Below are 19005 nucleotides of genomic sequence, written 5' to 3' on the forward strand. Positions count from 1 at the left end.
TTTGGAGTCCAAGTTTAACCGCAGCAAATATCATAAATTTAATTATTTAATAAAATATAAGCGTTAAATTAATTAACATAATCATCTGATAAAAGCTTTAGAATGTTCAATAATTTAGAATTTCAATAATTTATTTGAAATTACAAAATTCACTAGACGAACGGACACTATGATTGATATTGTACATACATGCACACATTCGAACAATGTGTACATATGCATACGTACACATATATCTGCACCAGCAACGTGCACCCAACTAAATACATATATTATTAAGTATGCTATATTAAGTTTCCGAAAATACATTATAATAAAAATCATCGTACAAACACTGCAAATATACCTTATACTAAAGAAAACACGTATCTTCCTTACAATTTGTACTGTCGCGTAATTTTACAGTTGTGGGATATTACAGGTATTCAACTTACTTAACTTTTCATAATATCTCGAGCAACGACGTTGTTCAACCAACATCGTTGTTTCCATTACTTTAAATAACCAACCGCGTATTTTCACGTCTGCTCGATCGAGCGTTATATTTGTGCTTAACGGTAAAACAAGGGAAGAGAGAGAGAGCAACAAACACTCGCACCAAAGTAAATGGTAAAGTAATGGTTCAACTTTTAGTCTTCTCGAACGCTCAAGCACTCTACTGTTTACGTATATGGTAACGGTAACTTAAGTTCCATCTTTTATCCGTCTTGTTTCGTACCGCGTTTCAAAATACATTATCTCGCGATCGCGACGGTATTTCTCTGTTAAACTGAAAAGGATCATCGAAGGCACGTATCAGCGTGAAAACGGTCAATTATTCAAACAACAATATTAGTCACCAGATTTGAAAAGCACAGTTTCTCCGCGTTCTTCGCTTAGACAGGTACCCCGTGAACGCGAAACCTATATAAACAGGTGTATTCCAGTTGCCCATGGTTACTTTGTATCCTTAATTCCACGTATTCGTAAGGCCTCTCGATCGTTGCATTCTACATGAAAGAATCACAGTAAAGTTAACACGATTATTGAATAATGCAGAACACAACGTATAGCTTCGTTGACTCACTTGAACAGGAAAGTATTGTAAACTATCGTCCGATGCGGCGAATTCGTAATCACCGAACATCACAGGTGCAGGATCATTTTCGTCTTCGAAACCCTATATGTAAAAAGGTTCGATTAATTTATCAGATATAAAGGAAACAGAAAGATAGTTTTACACACCCAAACGTTGAACTTCTTCGGAGCGCTCCTCATTTCTCCGTTAGGCAAAATTGTTTTTGCCGCGTGCTCGAACGTGAAGCCAGTCACGAAAATGGCACTGCGTAACTTGATTAACAAATATCCTGGAAAGCCTTGAAACGCCCAACAAATACCTGGTTGGATCGGATTTCCTTGTATCACCGTACGAGGATCGTTATTTTCATGATGAAGCGTTAATGCAAGTAATTTGAACACTCTTGTTTTTATATCGTACTTTTGCGTGCAACGGGTGCTAATTATCTGACCCCCTGCGTACAATCAATCAATGGATTATCATCGTGAAAAATCATTATCATCGATCAATTTCCACTTACCGGCAGATTCTAAAGCGTAATCGACGCGTCCTGTTTTATCCGCGTCGTACACTCTCAAAGCCTCTTTTACTATTTCGCGTACACGATCGTCCGATACAACGTTGCTACTAACTAATTTGTCTCCGCCTGTAACAAACGGAAGTTTTAGAAATATTTCTTATATGCAAATTTAAAAAAAGGAGATTCTTCTTTAGATTACCGCTGTCCCTATTTCCCATCGTCGCGTCCCGAAAATCTTTATTAACAAAATGATCGGCCACGATCGCCTCGATGCGTTTCTCCAGATCTTCTTTGGTAACGAAATTTTTATTACAACACGGTTGCAACTGTGCGTAAAGTTCCTTCAGCGTTTCGAATTGTAATTTCATGTCCTCGATCTTCCGAGCGTATACGTTTAATTCAGGCGTGCGTTGACTATATTCCTCCAATTTTTTCTCCAACGACAATAATTCCTCTTCCCCCTTCAAGTAGGATTGCTTACCAGGTGTAAGCAGCTCCGACGTTTCCCAGAACTGTCGCGCGATAACTTTGGTTGAAAGGAACAACGTTGAAAGGTATGGTGAGCACCAACAACCTGAAATGTAAGCACGTGACACTCTTTAATCATTGCTAGCTTCGCGACTTGAGGTAATTACCGAGAGAAGGATAGACGAAGGGACTCACCGTTACGATGACATCGACATAATAGATAGATCATGTCCATATTCCTCGCGAAGCGCAAACACTCCAATTTTATATCGCCAGTCGAGGAATCCTACTCCCTCTATCCTTCTCCCATCTTTTCATATAATAACGCGACTTTAATGATTCCATCAAATGAAATTAGCGTTTACGAGTGCATCGAACGGTGCATGAACGTGTTTTTTACAGATACCGTAGCATCGTTTATAGATATTACTGTTAGCACCTACTGCTCGATTCGATTCATTTCTGATCGCGATGAAAACGAAAATAAAAGTAAATTACTGTGCATGCAGTACGCATATGTACGATGAAAAGAAAACACGACAGTACTCCTTAGCATCGGTTACAATAATGCAATATTTTACTGTTTGATATAAGAAATATGCGTAACTTCAACGATATAGCGATTACAATGGTAATGAGCTCCGTCATAAACACCACGTTAATAAATCTAAACAACGACACTAGCAAATCTAATAAATAAGCAAATATAAGGAAACAATTGCAGCCAAACAATTGTTGCGTGGTTATTTATAAAATACATGTTAAAAATATGAAGTACATGTTAATGAACGAAGAAATTGTGAAGAATAATATATCAGACCCGATCACCAAAGCAAAATTCCGTTCAATGCTAAGGCATCTCAGGCAAAGACACGTTCATACTGGGCGTAAAGTACGTTGGTAAATTTTTAACTGTTTTTATGTATTCGATAATTAAATTGCTTTGGAAATATGTTAAATTGATAATATCGTTAAAGATGCGATAGCTCGTCTCAGTGACATCATAGGGAACATTATGCAGAGAATCCAGACGAATAAAGGATTGCTTTTGCACGATGTAAGCTCCTGAAACAAAAAGAAAAACAAACGCCAGGATAGGTTTACCGGCTTTCCCGAAGATGCCAGGACAAAAAACACGATCTTCTAGGCGAACGCTAGATTACAGATTAAAAATTAACGACACAAAGGTGCTGATCCTTATATTGTTGAATATCTTAAAGCGATTTTTTTTTTATTACGTTATATCAAATTTACCAGTCAAAAGAAGTAATGGCAGTAGAGCGACCCAAAGTACTTTTGGGCTTCTTTGGTGCGTCCATCTTCTAACGCCAGAAACTCGGTTCAACAACCATGAATCAAAGAAGAATATTTTAACCATAAAAAGGTAAACATACTGCAAGCAACGATGAGCTAATCGCCATATTTTGTACCACCATGATTCTACAATTGAAAAAGAAATTTTCATTTTACATTACACCGTGTCAAATTATACATTCAATTAGAAACATATTGATGATCTAACAAATACCGTGTCTTTGATATTCATAAGTAGCACTATATTCTCTTCTTTTAACTGCTTTCAGCTTCAAAAATTCAAGCAGTTTGCTAAACCATAGAACAACGATCGAAATAGAATTCATAAATCGCCGAGTTATTGTTTTTTCTCTATCACGGTAGCTCGTAATCGCTTCGTCCAATTCTGTGTCAGAATCGGTACAAGACGTAACATTGTATTTCCGAGAATGGGTAGATTTTGATTGCGAGTCAGAACGTAATGATTGCCTAAAAAAAAAATCAAACGTTTATTTTAATAAATGCTCCTTCTCAGATATTATATAAATGATTGAAGAAATCACAAACCTTGTACGTGAACTCAGTGACGTTTTTGGTACTGCGTAAACTACTTCTCTGTGACAATGATACTGTTCTACATGTGTCTTTTTATTATATTGAATCTTTGATTTTGATTCGGAACTCGAACTACGCGACTGGTGGGCATCGTTTACGGGCTGCATTAAATCAGAATAATATTAATTAGTTACTTATTAATATTGAATGTAGCTTCTACACTCACTGTAGAAATGTTTACATCCGATTCCCTCTCCTTTTCCATACTCGTCGAATCATACGCTCCGCTCGTGTCTGAATGGATCGAGCGACGAGACATGTTTGGCATTGCTAATATACCGGGCGCTATTTCATAGCGACACTGAGACTTCGCCGAGTAAGTATAGTCTGTTTTAGGGAATACACTGAAACATTTTATCGTATAAATATAGAAAACTAAGAATTTAATATTACGAATACCCACTTCCACCAATCACCAGCTTGCTCATAAATCTCGTGAGCAGATTTTGGTCTGTTAGATGAATCCTCTCGTTCCCCTTCCTCTGAAGAATAATCGCTGGTAATAATCCTACGCGGAGAAACGCTTCTACGACCTTTCTCGTTCTTCCTCCCAGAGGAATCTTCTTTATTGTCAGTCTGACCGTTTGAAAATGTTTGTCTCTTCGCCTTCTGTCGTTCGGATCGACGCTCCACTCTTTTTGTACCGGTACAAGTATTTTCAAGTTTCCTACATTCCTCCTCTGACAAAGTGTCAAGCGCAGAACTTTCCTTTCTACTTTCCAATGTCGTTTCCATGCTTTGATCGTTAGTCTTACTACTGCTACCAAGTCTGAAGGAATATTAAAAATTAGACTTTCTACATTGTGCCCCTGAGTCACAATCAATATTTGTACACTTACGACATTCTAGAAGCAGATCTTCTGCTAACCTCTCCAGGAGTGTGAGATCTCTCTTTACTTCTACTTCTCAAATCGTAATGGTGTTCTAGAATCTCTGGTTCAATTAAGGCACGGTTTTGTACCAAAGGAGTTTGGGAACGTGATCTGCTTCCACTTCGTAGTCCATAATGTCGTTCATTCTCCATAGTCCTATTCGAAAGCAAAAAAAGCACATTACTGTAAAAAAAAGCAATATAGATCTACATTCGGAAGGGCTTCAAAGTGCACTTTGTTCCGGGGTGTCTAACTTAAGCTAAAAATAGTTCCTCTCCTGCTGAAGGATATCCAGACAAAATCCTTCTGTCATGACTTCTATTTCTGGCATACCTATCCCCCTGCCTCTTGCCCTAGATGATTTCAAATTTTTTCATAGAAACCATCTACAGTGCGAGCAAGTTTAATATGCCGCAAGAAACTAACTGCTCTTTTTTCTTCTTACCTCTTATGAAGCAAAAACAACACGTATGCACGGAACGCATATATAGATGACCTGCTCTCGTTTGTATCTTAAGATATTCATCAAGTATATATAGATTCAATAAATGCGAGGAATTTATCCCGCGGCATAAGCATTACAGGATTTAATTGAATTTCAAACTGTTTTTTAAGGCTACACGTGCGCATAGTTCATGAATACCATATAGATACATCCGTGCATATTAGTATCACAGTTTAATTTCGTCGCTTGTTTTCACGAAACCTTCTATTTATAGAAAAACTCACCGAAAATATATAAAATTAACTGACGATATTTCTTAAATGATACGATATGTTGTGCATTCAGAAAAGTAGAAAAATGTTCGTTTTGTAATATAAACTGTACAAGTCAATGACTGTCATCGTTGATTTAAAACGTTTGACATCATTTGCGCGAACCGTTTGGAACACTTCAACGGGGAACACACACAGCGCGTAATAAACGACGAACAGCCGTACCTATATGCGCGCGCATCTCACGATGATTCATTTTATGTTGCTCCCACTATATTTCAGTATTCCGTAAAAGGCTACCGAAAAAAAGAAATCAACGCCAAATTCTGTTGCTCAAAGATAAATCGATAATATAGATAACTTTACCGATAGTTGTTAAAACGATATTTCTTATTTACGACGTAAATGTCTTTATGGTGAAGAACCTTATACCTACCGAAGTCGTTTTTATTAATCCGAGAAACCGCTTTCACGTGGCAAAGAAGAAAAGTATACTAATCAATTAAAAAAAAAATGATTAAGATGACCTTCATGTTTTTAAGAGATATCACAGACGAAATATAAAATGTAATGTACAGGGTCAAGCAAAGTAGATTTCCCTAGGGAAAATGGCGAAGTTCCAGGCTACCTCCCCCTTCCCGACTTCCTGATCATTCCTGTAGGCTTCAGCAGATTCCCGGGTACCCGGGAACTTCCGGCCCCCTTCCTACTTTGCTCGATACTGTATAACTTGTTGTTTCGAAATAATCACGTTACGCCATCTGTAAAAAGGAACTAGTAACAAATTTATCTGCCCTAGTAATTTCTTTACCGATAGACTTATTGCGTTTATTGATCAATTTTTTTAAATCGAATAATCGTACATAAATTCATTAAACGGCATTGTTTGTGTTTGGAGCTAATTGTAAATATTTATTAAAGCCAATGAGGAAATTCGTAGGTGTAATTCGTAAACGCGCAACATTACAAATGTTTGTGGCTATAGCCATCTATCGATCCTCTGAAGTATTCTCGGTCGTTCGAAACGCTCCGAAACAATTTCAGACGTGACTTGAGCTTTTCGAAAACAATATAGAGAACGTAAAGTGAAATGTGAAATGTAAACTGCAACGAGTAAGGTGCGATAAAGAGCGTAAAAAGGAAGATAAAAGAAGAGAGAAAAGGTGAGTCGGTAGAGTGTCGCTGTATTACATAGCTCTGGTAGACGGTTGATAATGGTGAAAAATACTTTGAACGGTTAATAATAATCTGCTATTATATAGAGCCCCGACTGTTGCAGCAATAAGCAAGAGGCAGAGCACAAGGGTTACGGTTGGTCGCAGCCTGGAGGGAGCAAGAGACCGGGTGACTGTGGACTGCAGGCTGTGGGCTGCGAGTAGCAGGCACGGGCCAGTCAGTCCACCAAACAAAACATGGACGCCGTAGAGATAAATACATCGGATTCGTCACAAAACGAAGAAGGCATCGTCTCCACGGTAGAAATATGCCGTGTTTGCCTTCTTGGTAATTTAGTGATGAGAGACTTGTTTCTGGAGAACGAAGTTGATTCTCTTTCAGCAAAAGCGATGAGTTTCGCTAATGTTAAGGTTAGACACGTAATTTGGAGGTTAATTTTGTATGGTAAACCGTAAAATAAATTTATGCGCGTTATGCTCGACGCATAGCACAGCACGACACGACGCGTCAAGTAAATTTATTAAAGAATATAAGAAAATATCAGGAAAATTCGTTTGTAGATGTATATTATAATTTCGTTTCATCACTGACGCTGTTCGTTTGTTTTAGATGTTACCCGGGGATGGTTTACCGTCCCGCGTCTGCTGCATGTGCGCAGACAAACTAGAATCCGCGTACGAATTTAAGTTACAAGTGGAACAAGCAGACACAGTTCTTAGAGAAAGATTTGTCACTATGAACATAAAGGAGGAGCTGTTCTTCAATGAAGTTGAAGTACATCTAGATGCTGGAGAACGAAACGAGGGTATCGGGGAGATACATATAGATAATCATTATCAGAATAGCACGGGAAGCCTAGCACCCATGAGCCAAGAAGAGAAATCATCTCTCCTAAAGGATCAGTTGGCTCTGTTACAAGTGGAAAAGCTGACTGAAAATGAACAGGCTATGAGAGGTAAATTAAGATCCAATCAAGGAATAAAATAAATCGTCTTTATGGTGTTAAAAGTCCATTTGTGTTTCCTAGAACAGAACAATGGTCAAGCGATGGAAGAAGTAATCGATCAAACAATTACCACAGAACAAACCTCAGAGGATTGTCTGAATCACGAGGAGGAGGCTGTAAAAGCGATCGCGGAGGCCGCCAAAGGAGACGATGAAATATTAAAGCACCAAAGTAGGGATAATAATTACATCGAGAGGATTCCACCCATGGAACACGATTACATACTGCAACAAGAATGTATATTGTCCAATGATGGTCAACAAGAGCAGCAAGAGCAACAACAGCAACAGCAGCAGCAGCTTAACGATTCCGAGGAATCGTTTCCGCGCGAGGATTGCGCGGAATATGTAAATTTATTGGTAAAGGCGGCCGATGTGACGAGTCAGGAAGATGAAGACGAAGAGGAACAAGAAGAGCCGGACGATGCAAAAATGGATATTAAAATAGAAGAACATTCTCTCTGTCAGAATGAAACAAGAAGAAGTAAACGTAAATTGGCTCGACGAAGCTTCGACGCGAAACAGAATTCCGACGAAGAAAATTATTTTGAAAATCTAAATTTAAGCTCGAGATTGAAAACGGTCGAGCCCTCTGATAAATCTGACAAAGTATTCTTCCTCTGTTATCTCTGTGACAAGGAGTTCCTGTCGAAGAGCGTTTTGAAGGAACATATGCACTCTCACGAGGAAGTTCGAAAAGCATTGTCCTTAAAAAAGCCATCAGAAACACCTGAGAAGAGCGTGTGCAATGTGGCGAAGTCGCCTCCATCGGGTAAAAGATCCAACAAATGCCCTTACTGTGGCAAGCAGTACATCTACATAATTTCGTATAGCAAACATTTGAAGAAGCACGAACGGGAGAAGGAAGAGGGTAAGGAGGACCCGATGCCGTTGGAAATCTCGTTTCACGAGGACGAGCACAGTTTGGACCTCGAGGATTACGAGGACGCGCAGCATTCGAATTCCGAGTGTCGAAAAAGAGCTAAGAGGAAAGACAGTTTCGCTAGAACGAAGACGAAGAAGATAGAAGACGACGACGACGATGAGGATGAAGAGCATGGACAAGACGAGGACGAAGACGAGGAAGGAGAGAACCGAGAGGAGAAAGGCAGTAATTCGATCAGAGAAGAGGAACAAGAAAATCAGAGCATGGAAACTTTTCCGTTCGCTTGCGACAAATGTTCACAGAAATTCCATACGAAGCGTGGTCTACGAAAACACTCCGTCTCGCACGTTGTCCTTAAATGCAGTATCTGCGAGGAGGAGTTCGATTCGATGGAGAAGCTGAGGAACCATCGTGCGAAGCATGTCGTCGAAGGCGTGTTGAGCGAGCAGGATTTCGAGGCCGATACGACCGAGTACACTATCGACAAAGAGAGCGGAGATTACGGAACGGCGAGGAAAGAAAGCGGGGAAAGAATGGAAGACGAAGAGGGTGGCGAAGCGGGGCGTGTTGAATTAGAGAACGGGTCTGGGAAAAGCGACAGGTAGGTATTAAAAGAAGCAAAAGATATTTAAGCGCGTTTCAGGAACGGCTTATCACTCCCCAAAACTGTTCTGACAAAAAATATCGTTCTGTTTAGAAACACAGAGACACAGGGGCACGAGTATAGTTGCAAGGCGTGCTGTCAGCGGTTCGCGAGGAAAGATTTGTTGCTGAAGCACGTGGAACAGCAGCACGAACGCGTGAAAAGTTTCAAGTGTACCCAGTGTAACAAAACGTTCGGTAACGAGCTTACATTGAGAAATCATCTTATAGCAACCAATCACAAAACTTTCCTTCATGGACAAGAATACGATCCTAACAAGCGGATCAAACGAGTCGCCGCGAGGGCGGCGCAGAAGATCATCGATAAGATTAAAACGGAGGACGGTTTGGAGGACTACGACGAGGAGGATGAGGAGGAGGATAACAACGTCAGGTCGGATCGCGTCGGTTCCATGGACGGAAATTATGGTCGAGGTAAACGAGATACTTCCCAGAAGAAGCACAATAACAAGAAGGAGCTGGAATGCGTAAGTTGCAATAAGAAATGTTGCTCGAAACAGTCGTTGGCTAAACATATGGAGCAGCACGTGAAGGATGAACGAGTGGTTAAATTAGAAAAACAGAAACAACCGACGGAGAAGAAGGGACAGAGGAACTGTGCCAGCGACGATGTCGATGGGGAGAAGAAAGATGACGATTACGACTCGGATTTCGAGAGCGGATTGGACTGGCCGATGGACAACCACGAGTGCGCTAAATGTAAGAAACGGTACAGCACGAAAAAGTCGTTGCTGCGGCATCAGTTGTTGCACGAGGAGCCAAACTTCGAATGCGACATCTGCAATGTTAAATTCTACCGTAAGGATAAACTGAAGGCTCACTACGACAAGTGCTCGGAGAAGAATCCCGATCAAGTAAGGAAGTGCAATATCTGCGGGGACAGTTTCGAGAACAATGAAATTCTAAGGGAGCATAGATCTAAGCACGTTACCGAAGGTATCCTCACGGAGGAGGATCTAAGAGACATAGAACCTCGACCGGAGGAGAAAAAGCCGGGTGAGAAGATCGGCCGGAAGAGAAGAACCGATATCGTCGGTCTGGAATGCACGGAATGTAACAAACAGTACACCTCGAGGAAAGGATTGTTGCGTCACATTCAAGTTCACGAGGGGAAGAAATACCTCTGCGACATATGCCCGAAGAAGTTCTACAGAAGGGAACATTTGAAGATACATGTAGCCAAGCATAACATGATCAAACCGTACAAATGCACGCGTTGCACCAAGCGTTTCATCAAAGAGGAGCAATTAACCAATCATTTATCGAAGCACGATCGAACGTTCAAGAAGAACAAAGAAACGGATAGTTCGAAGAGATTTCTTTGCGAGATCTGTTCGAAAAGCTTCACTCAATCGACCACGTTGATCGCTCATCTCAGAGCGCACAATGGTATAAAACCGTACGTTTGCGAGGTTTGTTCTCGACCGTTTACAACGAACGCTTACTTGAAGATGCACATGAGAACGCATACTCAGGAACGACCGTACATTTGTCAGTACTGTTCGCGGGCATTCGCCAGGGCCGATACGCTTGCCAATCATTTGACCTCGCACACAGGGGAGGCTAAGTATCATTGCAAATACTGTCCGAAGAATTTCCGTCGTCTGAAGTCCTTGAAAGAGCATGTTTTCATTCACACCGGCCAGAGGCCTTACGCCTGTCCGACCTGTGATCGACGTTTCAACAACAACGGCAGTCGCTACGCTCACAGCAAAAGGTGTAAACAGAATTTCGTTCAAAATCAAAATCGCGGTCAGGTGTTGACCACACAGGCGCAGTCGATTCAAACTCAACAAAAAGTGTTGCAACAGGCTACGCTTGGACAGTGTCAAGTAGTGAAGGCGCAGAATATTAAAACGATCACTATCACCAGGCAGTCCGAACCGATCACTGCACAACAAGTGATGCAACACCAGGAGATACTAATGCCTTTGATTCTTCCTCTTACAGTAACCCTCGCCGACGTTGGCGAGGAAGTTATATTACCAGAGGGAAGTAAAATATTTACTACAACTTAAATCGACGTCATCCTTCTTTCGCCGCATTCGTTTGCTCTTCGCATTTCGTTCAGATTCGCTTAGCTCGCTTCCTATCGTTTTCATCGATACTTTGCTCCTAATCTAACTCGTTAATTAATGAGAAATTAATATTTATCCGTGCTATGTAATTGGTACGAAGGAGGGAAGAAAGAAGCAGCAAATTTAGAGGCGAAGTAACCGAAACGATAGAGCGTTTGATTTTGTATTATACGTTGTATATCTTTCTTATATTCTTCTATATTTAGTTACGAGAAAAAGTTACAAAGTTTATGGGAGTTGGATGAAGTTGAATAGGAGTTGATACTTCTTTCTTCGCGTGTCTGTTCGTTCTAACGATTCATCGGTATTGCCATCGACGTTTGATCATTTTATTTCTGCATTGTTTCTTGTTTTCTTATTGATTGAACTCGACTTACGGACACGCGAATGTATGTAAAATATTTACATACGTAGACTCGACGTGTAGACGCATTTTCATATATTTGAAGAAAAAAAAAGAGAAAAGAAGAAAAAAAGATACAAAGATTGTACAGGATTTTTATATGATCCTTTTCGTTGCTGGTTTCTTATTTGAAACGTTGAAAGTTTGTTAAATCTTGTAGAGTCGTTTGAAAGTAATCGATGCTGGTATACCGCAGTTCACCAGAGTCCCTAACTTGCCATAACTGCGAAAAGACCAATTTTCGTTCTTCGCGCATCTCCAGTACGCATCTTCGCCCTGATTGGCGATACTCCCAAACGAAGTGGAAAGCGATTAGCAGAGAGCTCGCTGCGTTCCCCCACCATCTTCCAACCTGCGCGTCGCAGTTATGGACTCTGGTGAACTGCGGTATATATTCGTTAACGATTACTTCTTATTCGCTTGGAAGACATTGTCCACTGGTGTCGTTAAAAATACGTAGCGATTCGATAACAGTACAGATTGTACGAGAAATTTTTGGGATTGATTTTTTCAATTGGAAATAGATAGAAATTTACACACGAACCGTTGTTGCTCTTAGACTGTACGTTGAATAGACTACTATAAGTTTTATCGTAACACATGACTGTGGTGTACATATAGATTGTTTTTAAGCGTACGAGAACCGTTATCCAAAGATTGTATTATAAATTGTACGAGAAGTGCAACGTAATTTTTTTACAAAACATACATGCCTTTCAATCGTTGAACTGTGACAAAAGGGAAATATAAAATTGTATAAAAATTATATTGCATTAGTAATAACGGTGGAAATAAATGCATTCCTTCTTACGGTGTAAGGAATAGGAATGCAGATATTTTTGCGATACTTTAGATTCACGCATTTATTCGATCGGTTCGTTCTATTTTAATGAAATTCTGCGGAGCATTCTGCGGTTCTTGTTATGTTTCGTGTACGTGTGCACATTAAATAAGTACACTTTAAGGTTTGTAAAGCGCAAAATAAGAAGAGCAATTGTACGCTGTATTACAGCGTCTCAGTTGATGACAATTTCGATCGATACGGATCGTGATTTACGGTTTATTTGTACATAGACGTAAGTACTGTGAATAAAACGTTCGTAGTGTCAAAATGATTAAACACTATTCTGTTTTTCCACGTTCTGATTAACAGACGCACTATCGCTGTTACAATACTTACAATTTTAATCATTATTACAAGATTCTGTACAAAATAATTGAACACGTATAGTTAAAAAAATAATTTTCAATTAATGCTGTCAGGCATTACCGCGTCTTTCCAATATTCAACCATCAATTACCCATAGAACATTTATACCCGACGTACCTAAACTAACTCGACCCAACATACCATTATCTCTCGTCTTAACGATGTACAGAAACAACAGGAGCGTATGAAACAAGTTGTTTCTACCCTAAAAATGAGAAGAGAAAAAATTCAGATTTCATTTTGTAATTTTCATTTAATTCAGGGGTGGGCAACTGTTTTGACTCTGGGGCCACTTTGTGGAAGTTGAGATTAGCGAAGGACCGCACCTTTTAAAATGATTGTATTCATTAGTTAACTTTGCATTTCAGAAAGGTATAAATTGTACCATAAAAATACGAAACGAATCTTCGGTCGAGCACGGGAAGAAAATCTCGGTTCAAGGTGGATTTTTCTGTCTTGGCGGGCCACCAAAGAACTCTTAGCCCACCCCTGATTTAATTTACTTACGCGTTGTGTTTCTTCGTAATCGCTCGGGGACGCATCTCCGGAAGGTGCTAAACTATAATGCGGTGGATTTATAGACTGGCACACTATTATGGGTCCCTTACTGCGTGGCAACGTCATGCCAGCTTTGGCCATGTATCTTGACGTAAAGGGTCGCGCATCTGGTTGATCTAGAGGAGCCTCCAGTTGCGTGTCCATATACGTTGATACTAAATGCATAATTATCTATAAAAGCAATGAAAGTACACATTGAATCAATTCTTCTTTTGAGAAGATTTTATGAAAGGGTTAAAAATTTAATCACCGCTGAATCAGTAGGTAAACTAGAATCCCATTCTTTCCCATTATACGACCCTCCGCCATTCCACTTAAATTCGCTCATGGAACCTCCTTTCGCGAGTGTTTTGATCCTTTTGACAAGATACTCTTGATTGTTGGAAAGTTCCAAAAAAGGCACCAAAGTTGGTAAAGTAGGAATAGCCGAGACCAAAAACGGTGCTTGGGCTAGTTTCCTTAGTCTGTCCAGTCCAACGGTACCTGGTTGAGAATCGCTCAATCCATGACGAACCAGAGCCGCACAGACGTTATCGATTTCATTCGCTACTCGTTCAACGACTGTTTTACTGATCCACTGAAATCATAGAATTCATAATTAAAATTCTCGTCAGTCTACAGCACTGTTCATTTATTTCCGTTTTACTTGCCATACGGAGATTAGCTGTCCATTCGTTTGCTTTGTTTGGATCGATTCTGTATTTTCTCCAAACATCAGGTGCACCGAATATACCTCTAGGTGAATTTCCTTCTTCGGTACCAGGACTAGTTGACTTTGATTTATCTATGGAGGAAAACCAATATCATAATGTCCTGCAATTTCTTTTTTTTTGTAATAAGAAAAACAATTATCTTACCAACGATAGGCGCTAATTGATATGCACATCTTCTTAATAACGGAGAAACTTCCCCAGGGCTTCTGATTGCTGGATGTGACCAGAACGAGCTAAGTAAATTAGAAGGTTGATCTATGTCAGTTGCTAGAACATGCTTCCTTTGATGAGTTTCTTCTAAATAATTTTGCAGTTCCCTTTCGCTCTGAATCAAATCTTCGCCGGTTAAGCTTCCGTTTGTTGAAACGTTGAGAGATTTGTTGAATGATCCGTTAGGGCTAGACGCAGACTTTTGCGACGTTGGACTACCATACTTGAAGAATTGACTAGACGATGAAAAGTCCTCTTAAAACATACGTTTACATATAGTGTACATATATTTATCTACCCTATTGGAATGCAAAGAATGAATTTGTCGTACTAGATTCGCTTAATCCCGGAGAGCCCAAAGAAGCCATCCGTCTATTGAGACTTATACATGATAAATTTGATGGAAACGGTGACTCTGATGTTTTCTGTGGCGATGAAAGTTGGTCCTTAAAAAGGGGATCATCCTCGGACACTCCTAATAAACGTCTTTGTTTCGGACTTAAGGAAATTGGTCGCACAGTGAAACCCGCCCACGCGTATTGGGTTATATGGTAAAGAGCATTTAGGGCAAATATCGAAGCCAAACACCATTCAGCCCAACAAAATGGTTTATACGCTGCACCCCCATATAATCTAAAAGATAATGATTGAAATATGTATATCCTGTTGAATATTGATAAAACCGGTAGATAATTGATGTTTTACATGTCAAAGATTAGAATTCCAAGCAAAGAGGTATTAACGAAAAACCATGTAATACTGTTTCTTGCTTTACTCTGGGACTGTTTTATGTCCAGCGTTTGTTCCACTTGAGGTTTGGCAGCCAAAACTCTACAATTAAGGTTAATTAATGATAGAAATAAACACGTGTAAGTGAACAGGTTTCTAACCTCACTTTGATTTATTTTCATTTTTCAAATGCAATTACCTTGCATTAGGAGAAATACACCGCATCGGAGACGTAAAATTGCTCATTTTTATTACTTTACTGTAAACGCTTATATAAGGAAGATCTTGTCATTCTTGAAATAATATTTTTTCGAAAATCAACGATGGAGCAGTTTCAACTGTGTCTGACTTATGGCGGGAACGTACAATATGTATCGGCAGTATGAAAACTACGATCAGTGACTATAGATAGTCACTGATGCAAGTGTCGAGACCAAACTCCGAATTCCGCGTCGGTAAAACAATCAACGTTTCATCAAAAATGAAAGTAACTGCATACAATATAAAATTTATATTTCCTACACATCTCATATAAAATATTCTGTGCATTCTCTGTACATATAATCAAAGCAATACAGAAAATAGAAATAATTAACAATATAAATTAAATCGTAGTCGTATTTTCTTGAGATCTAGATTCAGTCAGTTTAACGAGAACCTTATTCTTAGGGACATTATCACCTACTGAACATGATATATACTCGACAATTCCATCAGTGGATGCTCTAACGATGTACTAAAAATAAAAGATTAAGTTTAAAATTAAGACACATACTAAGAATCGTTAAAAATCACAATTTGAAAGAACCATGCAAATACATACTTCCATTTTCATTGCAGTAATGACGAGCAAAGCTTCGCCTCTTTTAACAGTGTCTCCTTTTGCAACCAATAATTTCTCTATAAAACCCGGTATCGGACTTAAAGCATTGCATGGATCTGCTTCGAGTGCACTACTGGTAAAATCAGAAAGAAATTTCATGGGAGGTATACTGAATTGCCATTCGCGATCCTACAAAGAGAATTAATGTAAATTATTTTTCCAAATAATACAGTTGAAGCGATTAAAATCCAAATAAGAGAACGAAGGTATCGGTTGAAAGAAATACTGACTTTGGTGAATAGGTGTAACTTGTTGCGGATCTTAATTATTCTTGCTTTCCAGATCATTTCATCGATTTCAGTAGATAATTCTAACGAATTTTCTTTTTTCTTTAAGACACCAGTTACTGTTCTCCAACGTCCAATTCTATTGATTCTCATAGAATAGATTTCAGGTTCAACGTATTTTACTTCAACGTCGATATCATCGCCATAAACGTTGAAATTAAATGTACGAGATTGATTATGATTTAACCTCAGTCCAGTTTCTGTTGCGAAAGGACTGAAGGGATCAACAGTTTTAAGAGCCGATCGTAGAGAGTCTGTGTCTTCGTAAAGTATGGAGGCAAGGGTAGCTTGTGCGACAATTTCGCTTGGCACTTGTAATTTCGGAAATAGTTCTTCACGATGTTCTTCTATGAACCCAGTGTGTACATGTCCTTCACGAAAGCTAGGATGCGAGCACAAATCCTTAATAAACTCTATATTGGTATCGAGTCCAGCTATCTGAAAATACGTATAATACATTAGAAATGCAGTTTGATCTTCGATGAACAAATGAATCTTCACTTGCGAATTTATTTACATTATAATCGCTTAGTTTTAATCTAAGCGTCGCCAATGCTTCTTCTCTATCTCTTCCCCAGACAACCAGTTTTGCGATCATCGGGTCATAATGCACGGATACTTCATCCTTTTCGCGAACTCCACGTTCAATTCTGATCGTTTTATCTGTGGCTTCTGGAAGTCTCATGTATGATATATTTCCAGCTCCTGGTAGAAAACCCTTCCTTGGATTCTGTGATTTATTATCATAACGAATGAATTCAACGATGAAGGAATTAAAAAGTTTGATTCAATAATCGTTGAGTGAACAAGTATTTACCTCTGCGTATATTCTAGCTTCAAAAGCATGCCCCTGAAAATTAATTTCTTCCTGATTTAACGGAAGTTCTTCTCCGGCTGCTACTTTCAATTGCCATTCTACTAAATCCAATCCTGTAATTGCCTCCGTGATTGGATGTTCTACTTGAAGACGAGTATTCATTTCCATGAAATGGAAAGTGTTTCGCTTACGATCCATTATAAACTCAACGGTACCAGCGCCAACGTAGTTTACAGCTTTCGCTGCTCGAACAGCTGTTTCACCTAATTTCGCCCTTAAATCTGCTGAAATTCCGGGCTGTGGCATATCACGATCATTATATATCTTTTAAATTAAACCATCGATCAGTACGCGATTAAACGTACGTACTGCTGGCGCTTCCTCGATGATCTTTTGATGCCTTCTTTGAACGGAACAATCCCTTTCAAACATGTGAACGACATTTCCGTGTTTGTCTGCAAATACTTGTACCTCGATATGTCTTGGTTCGTTGATATATTGTTCGAGTAACACCGTCGAGTCACCGAATGCTTTCTCAGATTCAGTTCTGGCTGATTCTAACGCTTCAGAAAAATCCGATTCCTTTAAAACGATTCTCATTCCCTTTCCTCCTCCGCCGCATACAGCCTTAATCATTAGAGGAAAACCTATATTCTTTGCTTGCTGTAATAAAGCCTCATCAGACTGATTCTTTCCGTGGTATCCTATTTTTGTAAATACCTCAGAGTTAAATTTCATTAACATTTTCATGCATTTCAATTTCAATCGCAACACAATTATACCTGCTACAACAGGAACCCCAGCTTCAAGCATTATTGTCTTCGAAGTGCTTTTAATACCCATGTTTTTAATTGCATCCGATGGAGGGCCAATAAATGTTATATTCTCTTTTTGACAGAGCTCTGCAAACTCTGCATTTTCTGAAAGGAACCCATAACCAGGATGTATTGCTTGACACTTTGATTTCTTAGCGATAGATATTATTTTATCCTGCCTCAAATAACTTTGATTGGAAGGTGCAGGACCAACACAGTAGGCTTCATGCACTTGATCTACGTGCATAGAATATCTATCTGCTTCACTGTATATGCCTACAGTTTTTATTCCTAATCTTTTGGCAGTTCTTACAACACGGCATACAATCTCTCCTCTATTTGCAATTAAGATCTATAATATAATGAGAAACTAGGATTTATGAGCTTTGTAAATTTATAATGCTAACTAAGGCACTTATACTTACCTTATCAAATCTATTATGCAAAGTTTCAGAGGTATGCAAATTATGTATACATAAAACTATTACGCGACATCTGAAAATTGTTACACGTGCGTCATTATTTTGGATTCGCATAAACAATTTTTATAAAATTACTTTATAATGTACTTACTGTGAAATCGGCGTCTTTACCCTTGTTATCCGATACATGTTACTATTACATATGTTAGCGCAGTTTGCGACGCATTTGCTTCTGGTCTTATTTAATACTTATTCAACTCATTTCAATTGTAAATAGGAGAACAGATATGAGCAACCCAAATATAATCTTTAACCCTTACTCAAAGGTTATATAGACGCATATATACATTGTAAATACAATAGATAAGACAATTACGTAAATACACGTGGTTGTTTCAGTTTTATAAGTAACCTTACTTAAAACAAATGTGTAAACAAGATCCATTTTTTTTTTTAAATTGTTTAATGCATATTTAATGAGATTTCAATGTTGTTGTTCTTCATGTGAAAGAAAAAAAAAAGTTGGCTCATGGGGGGATCGAACCCGCGACCTTCGCGTTATTAGCACGACGCTCTAACCAGCTGAGCTAATGAGCCTGAGCTGCTGG

At 39.1% G+C, this 19005-nt stretch overlaps 4 protein-coding genes and 1 non-coding gene across 10 annotated transcripts; 1 reads left to right on the top strand and 4 right to left on the bottom strand.

Annotated features, from left to right (window-relative positions):
* Positions 1 to 110: 110 nt before the first annotated feature.
* Positions 111 to 6242, bottom strand: LOC114874551. Of its 4 annotated transcripts, XM_029183922.2 has the most exons (13): positions 6119 to 6242; positions 5979 to 6036; positions 4793 to 4981; positions 4357 to 4722; positions 4120 to 4297; positions 3906 to 4054; positions 3574 to 3827; positions 3300 to 3485; positions 1777 to 2151; positions 1578 to 1703; positions 1225 to 1511; positions 1067 to 1159; positions 111 to 989 (listed from the first exon to the last, which is right to left on the bottom strand). In XM_029183922.2, the coding sequence occupies exons 3-13, from the start codon at positions 4975 to 4977 to the stop codon at positions 876 to 878; spliced, it is 2313 nt and encodes a 770-aa protein (XP_029039755.2). In that variant the 5' UTR covers positions 4978 to 4981; positions 5979 to 6036; positions 6119 to 6242; the 3' UTR covers positions 111 to 875. The 4 variants fall into 4 exon arrangements, with proteins under 4 accessions (XP_029039755.2, XP_029039753.2, XP_046142261.1 ...); XM_029183920.2 differs by lacking the exons at positions 5979 to 6036; positions 6119 to 6242 and adding an exon at positions 5555 to 5773; XM_046286305.1 differs by lacking the exons at positions 5979 to 6036; positions 6119 to 6242 and adding an exon at positions 5271 to 5484.
* Positions 6243 to 6407: 165 nt separating this feature from the next.
* Positions 6408 to 12015, top strand: LOC114874476 (zinc finger protein 26-like). Of its 3 annotated transcripts, none has more exons than XM_029183769.2 (5): positions 6408 to 6705; positions 6805 to 7128; positions 7328 to 7673; positions 7746 to 9210; positions 9307 to 12015. In XM_029183769.2, the coding sequence occupies exons 2-5, from the start codon at positions 6955 to 6957 to the stop codon at positions 11288 to 11290; spliced, it is 3969 nt and encodes a 1322-aa protein (XP_029039602.2). In that variant the 5' UTR covers positions 6408 to 6705; positions 6805 to 6954; the 3' UTR covers positions 11291 to 12015. The 3 variants fall into 3 exon arrangements, with proteins under 3 accessions (XP_029039602.2, XP_029039603.2, XP_029039600.2); XM_029183770.2 differs by having other exon boundaries at positions 6822 to 7128; XM_029183767.2 differs by lacking the exon at positions 6408 to 6705 and adding an exon at positions 6714 to 6759.
* A 305-nt stretch (positions 12016 to 12320) lies between these two features.
* On the bottom strand, positions 12321 to 15586 carry LOC114874482 (transmembrane protein 209). Its single transcript, XM_029183788.2, has 8 exons — positions 15373 to 15586; positions 15150 to 15275; positions 14776 to 15077; positions 14379 to 14699; positions 14172 to 14305; positions 13772 to 14098; positions 13471 to 13692; positions 12321 to 13168 (listed from the first exon to the last, which is right to left on the bottom strand). The coding sequence occupies exons 1-8, from the start codon at positions 15417 to 15419 to the stop codon at positions 13040 to 13042; spliced, it is 1608 nt and encodes a 535-aa protein (XP_029039621.1). The 5' UTR covers positions 15420 to 15586; the 3' UTR covers positions 12321 to 13039.
* Positions 15587 to 15669: 83 nt separating this feature from the next.
* LOC114874479 (methylcrotonoyl-CoA carboxylase subunit alpha, mitochondrial) lies at positions 15670 to 18949 on the bottom strand. Its single transcript, XM_029183786.2, has 9 exons — positions 18549 to 18949; positions 18401 to 18470; positions 17943 to 18327; positions 17530 to 17864; positions 17161 to 17457; positions 16861 to 17073; positions 16287 to 16781; positions 15997 to 16185; positions 15670 to 15909 (listed from the first exon to the last, which is right to left on the bottom strand). The coding sequence occupies exons 1-9, from the start codon at positions 18584 to 18586 to the stop codon at positions 15778 to 15780; spliced, it is 2154 nt and encodes a 717-aa protein (XP_029039619.2). The 5' UTR covers positions 18587 to 18949; the 3' UTR covers positions 15670 to 15777.
* Trnai-aau lies at positions 18921 to 18994 on the bottom strand. The gene has a single exon. It is a non-coding gene; the product is annotated as a tRNA-Ile (tRNA).
* Between the last annotated feature and the right edge of the window lie 11 nt (positions 18995 to 19005).

The sequence above is a fragment of the Osmia bicornis genome, chromosome 6 (genome assembly GCF_907164935.1).
Source record: "Osmia bicornis bicornis chromosome 6, iOsmBic2.1, whole genome shotgun sequence".
Taxonomy (NCBI): domain Eukaryota; kingdom Metazoa; phylum Arthropoda; class Insecta; order Hymenoptera; family Megachilidae; genus Osmia; species Osmia bicornis.